The sequence below is a fragment of the Rhipicephalus sanguineus genome, chromosome 3 (genome assembly GCF_013339695.2).
Source record: "Rhipicephalus sanguineus isolate Rsan-2018 chromosome 3, BIME_Rsan_1.4, whole genome shotgun sequence".
Lineage (NCBI taxonomy): Eukaryota > Metazoa > Arthropoda > Arachnida > Ixodida > Ixodidae > Rhipicephalus > Rhipicephalus sanguineus.
This window is the reverse complement of record NC_051178.1, coordinates 69,612,303-69,623,261: the sequence shown is the minus strand read 5'-3', so window position 1 is coordinate 69,623,261 and position 10,959 is coordinate 69,612,303. Positions and strand designations below refer to the sequence as shown.

The 10,959-nt window shown below is 45.1% G+C and overlaps 1 protein-coding gene across 2 annotated transcripts; it reads right to left on the bottom strand.

The window, feature by feature from the left end:
• Window positions 1-4,026: 4,026 nt before the first annotated feature.
• On the bottom strand, window positions 4,027-7,260 carry LOC119386716 (uncharacterized). 2 transcript variants are annotated; one of them, XM_037654004.2, is made up of 5 exons: window positions 7,026-7,260; window positions 6,562-6,723; window positions 5,644-5,902; window positions 5,415-5,522; window positions 4,027-5,051 (listed from the first exon to the last, which is right to left on the bottom strand). In XM_037654004.2, the coding sequence occupies exons 1-5, from the start codon at window positions 7,190-7,192 to the stop codon at window positions 4,137-4,139; spliced, it is 1,611 nt and encodes a 536-aa protein (XP_037509932.1). In that variant the 5' UTR covers window positions 7,193-7,260; the 3' UTR covers window positions 4,027-4,136. The 2 variants fall into 2 exon arrangements, with proteins under 2 accessions (XP_037509932.1, XP_037509933.1); XM_037654005.2 differs by having other exon boundaries at window positions 6,562-7,260.
• Window positions 7,261-10,959: the final 3,699 nt, after the last annotated feature.

The following is a 10,959-nucleotide window of genomic DNA, read 5'->3' as shown; positions in this document are numbered from 1 at the left end:
AGTAACAATTAGTTCACTGTATCTGCCAATGGACGTGCAACAACGGCCAATGCATTTTTTTTTCTTTTTTCGTAGTTGTCGTGGTCGTGCCCACTCAAGCGGGAGCTTCGCATTTCCAGCGGCAAATGTAGTTGCATCGCTGGTGTGCGCGGCCAGTGTAAGCATGCAGCGGCCGTATGCCTACACATCAACACTTGTGAAGACGACAGCTGCACGAGCCGACCTCAGCAGTGGGGAAAGCCCAACGGGAAGCGTCGGATGCAGCGATCGCAGCACTTGGCAGACGAATTTCCTAGTAAGTTTGAGACCGCTGCATATTTTTGTAAAAACGTGACTTGGAAAACTCGGTAGCAGACAACGAGGGGATGTGCAGCAGTGCAGGAGTGGGCTCACAAAATATGGGGGGATTCTTAAAAGGAAAGAAGGGAAGAAGAAAATGGGGTGTGTAGAGTGAAGTGAACAATTTCGTTTTTTTTTTTTTTTGCTGCGAAAACAAAGTGAATAAGGAGGGGAGGATGACAGGAGGGGCAATTCTCGGCACTTGCAGGGATGCAGGTGCTTTAACGGTGCCTCCTGCAAAGGGTCGGCGAAACATTTTACGCAAGTGTTGAGGCGTGGGAACATGCAGTCTGGTAGGTGCAGTTTCGATACAGCAAGGAAAATAGTTAATCGATATATTCGGCGAGCTGATGAGGGATGTATGTTGTAAACCAAATGAGAGTAAAAGTTAATTGAGTAGTGAACGCAAGGAATAAGGGCCTGTCTGAGGCCCTTAATTATTCATGTTCATGCATCGTCTATAGCATAGTCTGGTTACACACCTTAAGTTATCTGACTGTTGAGTCATGGAATAATTAACTGCACTTGCGTATACATTGAAATTGGAGCCAAAATGCGTAAATTCATGCCACCTTGTCTCCTCATCTGTACAACAGGTAAGAAATCGACAGCTCCAAACGTGAAAAGTGTGCCACGAACAACGCTGATGGGCTACCCCGGAATCGACTGCCCCATGAAAGAAGTGCTGGAGCTGATGGAGCTCAGCGCTGATGAGCTCGTTTGCAGAGAGGTGCTCGACACTATTGTTGAGCAAGTGTCAAAGGCCGCAGAGAAAGATGCCATTGAAAATCTCCTCAAACAAATGTCACCCCGACCTGTCTACCATTTTCTGGATGTCTTAGATGACTCTACAACCCAGAAAAGAGATTTTTTGGTCGAAATGACAGCTGAGCAGAGGGAAATATATGAAGGAAAGATATCTCTAGAGCACACCCCAGTTGACTTAGCGTTACTGACCCAAGGACAGTCAACATGTACACGGTATGTCATAAATATTTAGAAGTGCAGTGCACACAATGGTAAGGATCGTCATATTTCGTGAACCAAAATATGCAGGTGGCATCAGGAGAGAAAACTTCGTCTCAGCAGCACAAAAGCCCACGTGATTCGGACGAAGAAAGATGAGCAAGGGCTCCGGAAAGCTGCTCAGCAACTTCTTAAATCCAGCTCCTACAAGAGCGCTGCCATGTGCTATGGTGTGTTTCTCACTTCACAATGCCAAAACGTAAAGAGTGGCCGCACTTGGTTAGTGCAATGTGCCTTTAATGGGTTATACAGAAAGTAACTGATTTTATATACTGCTGTGAATAAATATCATTACAGGAATCAGAACAGAGAAAACAGCCCGAGAGGACCTGGAAAGGAGGCTTGGCGCAAGCATAGTTCAGGTAGGACAGCGTCCTCTCATGTAAGACACTTAAGGCACAGAAATTCGATGGAATCTGTATATTTATTCTCGAACCTCATTTTTCCATCTTTTTATTCCCTAGACTGGACTGGTGGTTCTTCCCGAGCAACCTTGGCTGTGCTGCAGCCCTGACGGCCTCGTACAGCTTGGTAATGAGACTGTACTGGTGGAAATCAAATGTTCATATAAATTCAAAGATTCGCCATTTATTAAGTACGAAGAGCGGCACTGCGACCTTCCGTACTTGATGTTCATTGATGACATAATTGAATTAAGGAAGTCACATCAGTACTACACTCAGATACAGGTCCAAATGTATATTCTTAATTTGCAGAGAACACTACTTTTTGTGTACACTCCAAATCAGTCCGTCATTGTTGCCGTGAAGAGGGATGAAGAGTTTTTGTGGGAACTCATCCCTAAAATGGAGTATTTTTATTTCAAGTTTTTTGTTTCAGCCGTCTTTTAGAATTGCTTTCCTTCAAATAACGCTCCGTATGCTTTACCAATTCAGCTACGGCGGCGCCGTAATCCAATTCACTTTATCGGCTATTTATGTGCTTTGCAACCTTGAGAGTGTCAGTCAGCGCCGCTCTTATCCATGATGACAAGTGTGTACTACTCTTTCTTGCCAGTAGGCGTCACGCAGTCTGTGATCTAATGAAAGTACAAAAAGACATTTTCGTTTATTTATTTTATCATTTGTGATATTTTTAACGTTTAGTGCATGAAAGCAGTGTTTAGATCTACAATACTAGTGGTCGAGTTGGAATGACTATGCCGCAGCTTTGGAAATATAAATACAGTGCATCCAATACAATGTGTGGTATATGACTATAGGGCAAGTGCAACACCGTTAGCCACATGGGGCTCGAAAGGAGATACGTACTTTCATCAATTATATGAATTGTGCTGCTTTCATTGTTAACCCATGTCGCTAGAAACCTCAAAGACTATATTTGTTTGTATGTTACTATCAATATGGTGTGCACGGATTAGCCAGAGATCGGAGGATGCGATCGCAGTGCATTTATGATTTGCAATGTTTCAGAATGGAAAACTGAGCTAGGTAGTATGGATTCATGGTTAGTACTGTGCAGCGCTCACAAAAAAGGATAATGGCGGAAGCCTTTGTAGTATGCACTTCTTCCGTCATTTGTCCTTTTTGTGAGCGCTGCACGGTACTAATCATTATCTGCAATGTGTCTAGTCTATGTGAAACCTTTTCTTGAACTGTTTTGAATAGGGCAGTTGCAGTGACTTTTATATCTGATTTTCCGATGTGGGGTATTAATGTTCCTGAATTTTTCCATATACTTTGCATATTTAGATTTAGGTATGGTAAATGAAAATAGAAAGTTGTGCTATGCATTTTTATAAGCTGGGTGACACAACAAACTAACTTGCAATATTTAGTTGCAAAGCGACCCTACGCACACAGGGTCGCTTTTACGCACGCTAAATGCGAGCGATATCGAGATTTCGAAAAGCAATTCACATAAGCATTTGCTTTTTGCCTTTAAAATTGGATTAGAAAACATTTCGATTTTGCAAGAATGCACTGTACTTGGTTTTTTACATGTTGTAGCATTTCACAGAGTGTTCTTTTATATGACTCAAAATAAAGGTCTGAAACCAATACTACTACTATTGGTCCACTCTATAAGGTTGCTAGTACATAGGTTAAAACAATTCAACACTCAATGGGATACGCAAGAGAATAATTGATAGCAAATTCCAAGCTGGCTAGCTTGCTTGGTGTCTACATGGTAATTTGAAATACGCTATCTCCTAACGGTTACAGAAAGACAGGATGACTGCGCTGAAAACGAAGTTTTTATTCAAAGCTCTAGCAGTCATAATATCTGGTATTTTACGTGCCAGAACCACAATATGTTTACGAGGCATGCCATAGTGGAGAGCTCAAGAAATTTCAACCGTCTCGTCTTCTCGTGCACTGACATCTCGCAGTACACGGGCCTCTAGCATTTTGCCTTCCCCGAAATGCGACCGTGATCGAACCCGCGACCTTCGGGCCAGCAGCTGAGCACCGTAACCATTGTACCACCGAGGCTGACAAAGCTTGAACAGCATGAAAGGGAAGCAATAGCACATAAAACAGCGATAAGTTAAATTTTCAGGACAGCATGAACTAACTTAATCGTGTTGTACAGTGAACACAAAGCCAAAGGAAGCTTTCCGGATGGATTAAATGGATTGAAAACATGCTTTTATTTTTCACAGAAACAAATATACATAAAAAACTAAAAATTGGGAATCTTGATTCATCGGTAAAGTTCTCTTTAAGAATTGAGTTCATATAAAAATAATTTCTGAGCGAAATTCACTTAAGAACCACCACAGACAGTTGTCTGTGGTGAAAAGACACTCATTCTTTTTTTTGAATTATCAGTGGCTGCATGTTAACCAAGGCGGCACATACCCGGAACACTTTGTCCATGTGCGGCACCAAAGTTATGGGAACTGTGTTGCGCAGGATCCTGTATATTTTCAATCTGCCAATAACCCGCTCGACATGTATACGCACGGATGCAATTTTATATGTTGTATCCATGTCTTCTTGGGAAAGTTGACCTCCTCCTGAATTGAAGGGAGGCATCACAATAACGCCACCTTTGTCCTCCACATCTGTCCGGATGCGTGGAAAGCCTTTATCGCTCAAGATAACATCGCCTTTTTGTACATGTTTAAAAAAATCCGAGTCCTGAGTAATAAACGAGTCAGTTTGTCGGCCACCATAAGTGTCTGACAAGAAGGCGATCATTCCATTTGGAATTATACCAACGAGGACCTTCAGTGTATAACCTCCTTTGTAATTAGAGTAGAGTATGTACTGGCAGTCAGGCTTCGATGGCGTTTCAGCTCGAACTTCTGTGCAGTCAATAATAAATGTACATTCCGGATAGTTTTCCTTGAACGGCTGTGGCAGGCACTGCCTTATGATAGCTCTTGGTGGCACAAATACCCACTCCTGCAAAGCTGCGCTAAGTATGTCGAGCGTACTTATAAATGCGCATGACGAAGTAGATTTTGACACTCCAAAAATCGCAGCTAATGCATTAAAGCTAACCCCCAGCTTAAGCTTGGCCAAGAAAAGACAGAACTTGTCCTCCCGAGTCATGTCCGTGCTTCGGTAGCTGGGCTCTGGCAGAATGTTGAGCAAAAGACTAAAGACTTGCATGGTGACTCCGCATAAATCTCGCAAGGCAGTCTCGTTTTGGTTGAGTGTCTCAAACCCTAAAAATTCGCATTTCTTCTTCCAATTTCCATCAGTCGTAGTCACCTGCGAAAACAACAGAGAACATTTCAAATGCTGCTTTTAGAGGATAACAATACTGTCGCAGGATGTCGGTCACTGCATCTACAAGCTCAACAAATTATTGCAGCGTGCATAAAAATGTGACATATCGTATGAAGGCACTACACTATCTGCAGTGTCGTAATATTCAAGCTCCCATCAGACACCGAAATTACGGAATTTATGATTATGACCGTAATTTAATTCCACACTTTTTACATCTAGGAACGCTTGCTTATATGTCTTTATACGAGGTTGCCTATAAATTATTACTACAACAGTTACGATGAAAACGAAGCCCACTATAAGTATGAGACAAACCCTGAAAATGTGTAGTGGTGACTGTACCTTGTCGCACTGTTTACTGTGAGAAACTTGAGTTGAGGCCTCAGACCCATTTGTTGCTGACAGGAGGATAATCAAATTTCCTTGGGATCCTGGTTCTGTTTGGCACGCCTGTTGGATATAAAAAAAATTAAACAGACTGCACAAAAATTAAAGAAGCACCTACGTGGGCACTCTTAAGGAAATAATGGGTGCAAATGAAAACAGAGTCATCTCAATGTTGCACGCTTACAGCATCAGCCTGTGTAGCTGGATGAGCTTGCCTTCCTGTTGCACAGGCTCCTGCCGAAGGCTGCGGATCGCCATTATTGGTGGGTGCGAGAGGCGTCTCTAGCGATTCCAAATCATTCGAAAGCGTGTCATAGACATCGAGGAAAACGGAGTTCTCTTCATCTTGCATTGCTGGGTCATCTTGAGCAACACCTTGCGGCACAGCCTGCTCCACGGAATTTTGTGCTGATCTGGCTGCCCTCACAGAACGACGCCTCCACCTAAGCAAAATAAGGTTGTGGCAGGGATCAGATCGCGCCGTTCACTACAACGTTTATACTATGGAGTCTTTTTCTCATTGTACGGTATTCAACATTGAGCATATCTGTAGTGCGCGAATAATAATTTTTCGTATCATCTTCAAGTGTAAAATGTACATGAAGTCTGAAAAATGACTACACCTTTAGGGTGTTCCGTGATCCCGTTAGTAACGTCATTACATTCACAAAATAAAACAAGTATTGCTTACGAAATCAAACTCTATAAAAACATGTGCGATGGCAAAATGCCTCATCAGAAAAAAACTAGCAATTGTGACCATCTGTGTGCACAGAAACATTTCATAGAAAACTTCACGGAGACAGCTACGTACGAAAACTTATTGGTAAAACATTTTGCGTGGTCTCTTGCTTGAATAATTTTTACTTTGAATGAAAAGTATCGAAAGAGCAATGTGCTTGTTACTAACCGCGTTCCAATCTTACCCTTAAAATGTGGCGGTGTGAAAGTGTCTTGTTTGATCAAAACCCTTCTATTTTAGCTTACCTGATAATTGCGCCTGCGCGGAACAAATTCTCGCTGAGCTTGAAATCAGGAATCAAGTCTTAAGAAAATGCTTTAAAATGCATAAAAAAGTTATGCGCTTCGCTGTTTATCATACCTCTGCGCCGTTTCTGCGTGAGGCGCCCGTTTCTTGTAAGCCGCTGGAAACACTGTCGGCACATACGAAGGGTGCAGACTTGAATCATTTTTGCAGTTTCCCACAAAATGTCTGCTACAAATCATTGTCCAAGCTTTTGGCAACCACACGCTTCCGTCGGCGCTGCGTAGATATAAAAACTATATGACCACACATCACAAATACCACATGTGTACACAGCTTCAACTACTGCGTCCCCAACAATATCGAATAATAGTAGCAGCATAAAGATATTTCTTCACAATTTTTTAACAGTGCTCTAAAGACGGAAGTTGAAAGCGTTATAGTAATTTGTACTTTTAAGATGGGGATGTGTATCTCTCAGTAACTCGATCGATTAGAGGAGTGGTGACGCAGGAATTAACACCCGTTATGTTGAATGCATCGTGCGCGTGCTCATTTTTATAAAAAAATTGTTTACTTACTTTTTTCGGCGCACTGCTGTAATCCATGCCTGTCGTCTGCTTTTTTCGTACCATCTGTTTGGGAATCGGTAGAATTTCACTGGTGGAGTCGACCCCTTCGTGTTTCCATGGTTATTGTGACAGTTAACGACGCAGCAGTAGTTTCTTCCTTTCTGTCGGGGTGACATTGACGAACGAGGGGAGTTTCACGTGCAGCGCGCGCTTCGCAAATGCGTGGGAACGAAAGGGAGCGGAGGGGTCGTGCCACTCCGCGGTTGTACGCTTTTGCCGGCAGGGGAATGGCAAACGCTGGCGTCGGCGGGCAAACTTGACCGGTTCTTCCCTATTCGGGGAGTTATACATAGCCTTCCACCCCGAACGCCGGCGGAAACCATCAAGGCAAATCTGCGTATACGAACTCAAGGCGTCGAACTTATCCACGCGAGAATGATCGGCGACACAAAGAGTGCCGCCCTCACTTTCAGCGGCCCATCGCTGCCGCGAGTGGTTTACTACAACGGCGGCGAACTCCTATGTCATCCTTACCGTGCTACCGTGCAGGTGTGCAAAACATGCCATGCAAAGGGACATCGGACGGACGTCTGTCCCCAGCCAGACTTGCGCCTGTGCCGCACTTGTGGACTCAGAGACCCAGCGGACGGACATCCATGTGAACCTAAGTGCGCTTCATGCGGGCGTGCCCACATCACCGGGGATCGGAGCTGCCAACGACGCCTTAAGCGACCGAGACCACCTCAAGGTAGACAACACACCGACAAGCCCAAAGATGCAACAGAGTACCCACGCTGGTTCTCCTCTGAAGATGAGGAGTTGGAATTCGCCGAAGGCCAGAACAGCCAACAGCGTGATCAACCGGAAAGGCCAACACTGCAATCCCCTCGGCAAGCAAGCGCCTGGTCCAAGTCATCGGCAACCCGTCAAAGCAGATCCCGCTCTCGTCCACGAGGGGGCACCCAACAAGAACGGACATCGCCACTACCACTCGGGGAACCACCGAAGGAGACGGCCGCCACTTCGGCAATGCCATCACTCGAGGTAAGCCGGGCAGCGGCCGCGTCCTCCACGACCAAACCTATCACACAAAATGAGGAGTACAAGAAAATAATAGCTGAAAACAGACAACTTAGGGCAAGCTTGAACAGCATGAGAAACGAACTGGAAGCGCTTAAACGCCAAATGACAGCGATGACGGCGCAGGGAGCAACACAAAAGACAAACACACACGCACAACCACCGAACACACAGGCCACACCACATACACAGCCGCAAACCCAGCCCACGGCATTGCCACCTCCACCCACGACGCAACAGCTGGAAGGAAAACTGGATAACATGTGCGCGCAAATGCAGTTATTCTTTGGTGAGCTTCGAAATCTCAAAAGGCACGTTGATGACTCCCTCAAAGGTGTCAAGAAAACGCGAGAACGGCGAAACAGCTCTAGTCCGGATAGCAGGGATCCAAAGGTTATCGTAACCACAGACACAGAAGGACCCTTTGAGAGCCCGTACTCTGGCTAGACCTACAGCTCGACATCAAGAGAATCTCATAGTTTGGCAGTGGAACTGTCGATCACTGCGCAACAAACATGCTGCACTAACACAATACATCAAGGCGGCGCTCATCCCGCCTGACCTTGTTTGCCTTCAGGAGGTGGGGAAATATAGAATGCCTATCCAGGGTTACCGCTTTTACAGCGATCCGGACTGCCCAGAAGTCGCAACAATGGCGCGCAAAGACCTGGCTATCACTGTCACCAAAGCACCTGGGGTAGAAATCCACCATCAAATAGTTACAATCTGGACAGTCAAAAAGGGGCGCCCTAAATGCCTAATAACTAATGTATATAGCCCCCCTAGAGATCATACGGCCGACTTCTCTGCAATTCTAAGTCAAATATCCGCCTTGATGACAACGAAAGATCGTTTAATATTCCTCGGGGACTTCAACGCCTGGCACTCTCAATGGGGATATAAACGAGACACGACCAAGGGGTCTAACCTACTCAGCGCGACTCAGTCCCACGAACTCTTGCTGATCACACAGCCAGGCATCCCTACTAGAATGGGAAACAGCGTTGCGCGGGACACCACGCCTGACCTTACTTTTGTCAATTTGTCAACAATGAGAGGGGTGTAACTTGGTGCAACCTGGAGGAGACACTAGGCAGTGATCACTACCTCTTATGTATCTCTATAAACACTGCCAAGGTTCGACAACCTCTAGGGGTAGCCAGGCTCACCGATTGGCAGAAGTACAGAGAGCGCCAACAACTAGGTGACTTCTCACCACCAGCCACCGCACAGTGTTGGATAACCTTCCTCCGGGAAATCTACGCTGCCACCACAAAGGAGATCCAGACCACGCCGAAAACACCGGCAATAGACAGTCATCTTTCTCACCTCTGGGAAGCTCGCAGAAGCCTCACCAAGCGCTGGAAACGGCAGCGGCTAATCGCAAACTTAGACACCGAATAGCCCCTGCTGGCAGAAAAGGCTAACACCAGAGTCCTTCAATACTTCTCCTGGTCATGAAGCTCCCGCGAAAGTTTGATATAGGGACAGGAGCAGCCGCTAGGGGCGCCCTCGCCCGTGCGTGGGCATGAAAAAGCCAAAAAGTTGGTGGAACAAAGAAATCCGGGAAGCGATCGAGATGCGACGTCAGGCATCACGGGAGCACAGACAGGCAAAAAAGGAGAAGCGGCCACAGGACGAAGTTAACCAAATATGGGAAATATATTTAGAGCAAAAATCCATTGTACAGAAATTAGTCGAGGCAAAAATTAAAGGTGAAAGTGAACGCTGGATGACAGAGATTCGCGAAAAGAAGAAGGCCGCGCCTAGGATATTTTGGAGCCACCTAAAAGCGCTGGGTAGGAAGTCTGTCACAATGCAACAACATATGGTAGATGAAGGAGGAAATAAATTCGAAGGATATGAAGCGCTAGGTTACATTCGAAAGATAACAGCCGATTCGTTTAAAAAGGTCCCCCAGGGGATTACCCCGGTGAGTAAAAGTACGCAAAGGAGAGCAACCGACGAAGATGTAGTACTAGAGAATTTCAATTGGAAGAAGGCCGAAGGAAAAATTCCTACGCGCACTACTCCAGGCTTAGATGGGGTTCCCGTCAGCCTCATTAACGAACTCGGACATAACACTAAAGAAGCACTGCTGAAAGCCGTAGAAAAGTGCTTACAGGAGAGGGAAATACCAGACAGTTGGCGAAAAAGTAGAATGAACTTAATCTATAAAGGCAAGGGAGAAAAAGATAACATTCGCTCGTATAGACCCCTAACAATTACATCGGTGCTATACAGGTTGGCGATGCAGGCAGTAAAATTAAAAATAGAAGCGTGGGTAGAACAAAATGATATTTTGGAAGAACTTCAGAATGGATTTCGAATCGACAGGCGGTTAGACGATAATCTGTTTGTTCTTACCCAGCGTATAGAAATATCTAAAATAGAAAACAGGTCCTTATACGTAGCTTATCTAGATATCACCGGGGCGTATGACAACGTTAATCATGAAATTTTGTGGGATATATTGAAGGAAGTGGGCATAGGTGACGACCGTGTACAGCTTTTGAGAGAAATATACCGAGAAAATACAGTTTGTATAGAATGGGAAGGAATAAGTAGCAAGGACAGCGTTGAAATTAGCAAGGGGCTGAGACAGGGATGTCCTTTGTCCCCGCTGTTATTCATGCTGTACATGGCGAGGATGGAAAAAGCGCTAGAAGGTAGCAACATTGGATTTAATTTGTCACACAAACAGGTCGGAGCGATGGTTGAGCAGAAGCTTCCAGGTCTATTTTATGCTGATGATATTGTCTTATTTGCGGACAGTCAAGATGATATACAGCGACTGGCAGATATATGCGGAAGGGAGTGTGAGGCTCTAGGACTAGGATTTAGTGCAACAAAATGTGGATTG

What these genes read in the sequence shown, in the direction of transcription:
- LOC119386716 (XM_037654004.2), bottom strand. Translation starts at nt 7,192, where the DNA reads ATGTCACCCCGACAGAAAGGAAGAAACTACTGCTGCGTCGTTAACTGT. An exon ending in CACGCAGAAACGGCGCAGAG is followed by an intron (nt 5,903 to 6,561) that starts GTATGATAAACA and finishes TATTTTGCTTAG; the next exon opens with GTGGAGGCGTCGTTCTGTGA. An exon ending in CAGCTACACAGGCTGATGCT is followed by an intron (nt 5,523 to 5,643) that starts GTAAGCGTGCAA and finishes TATATCCAACAG; the next exon opens with GCGTGCCAAACAGAACCAGG.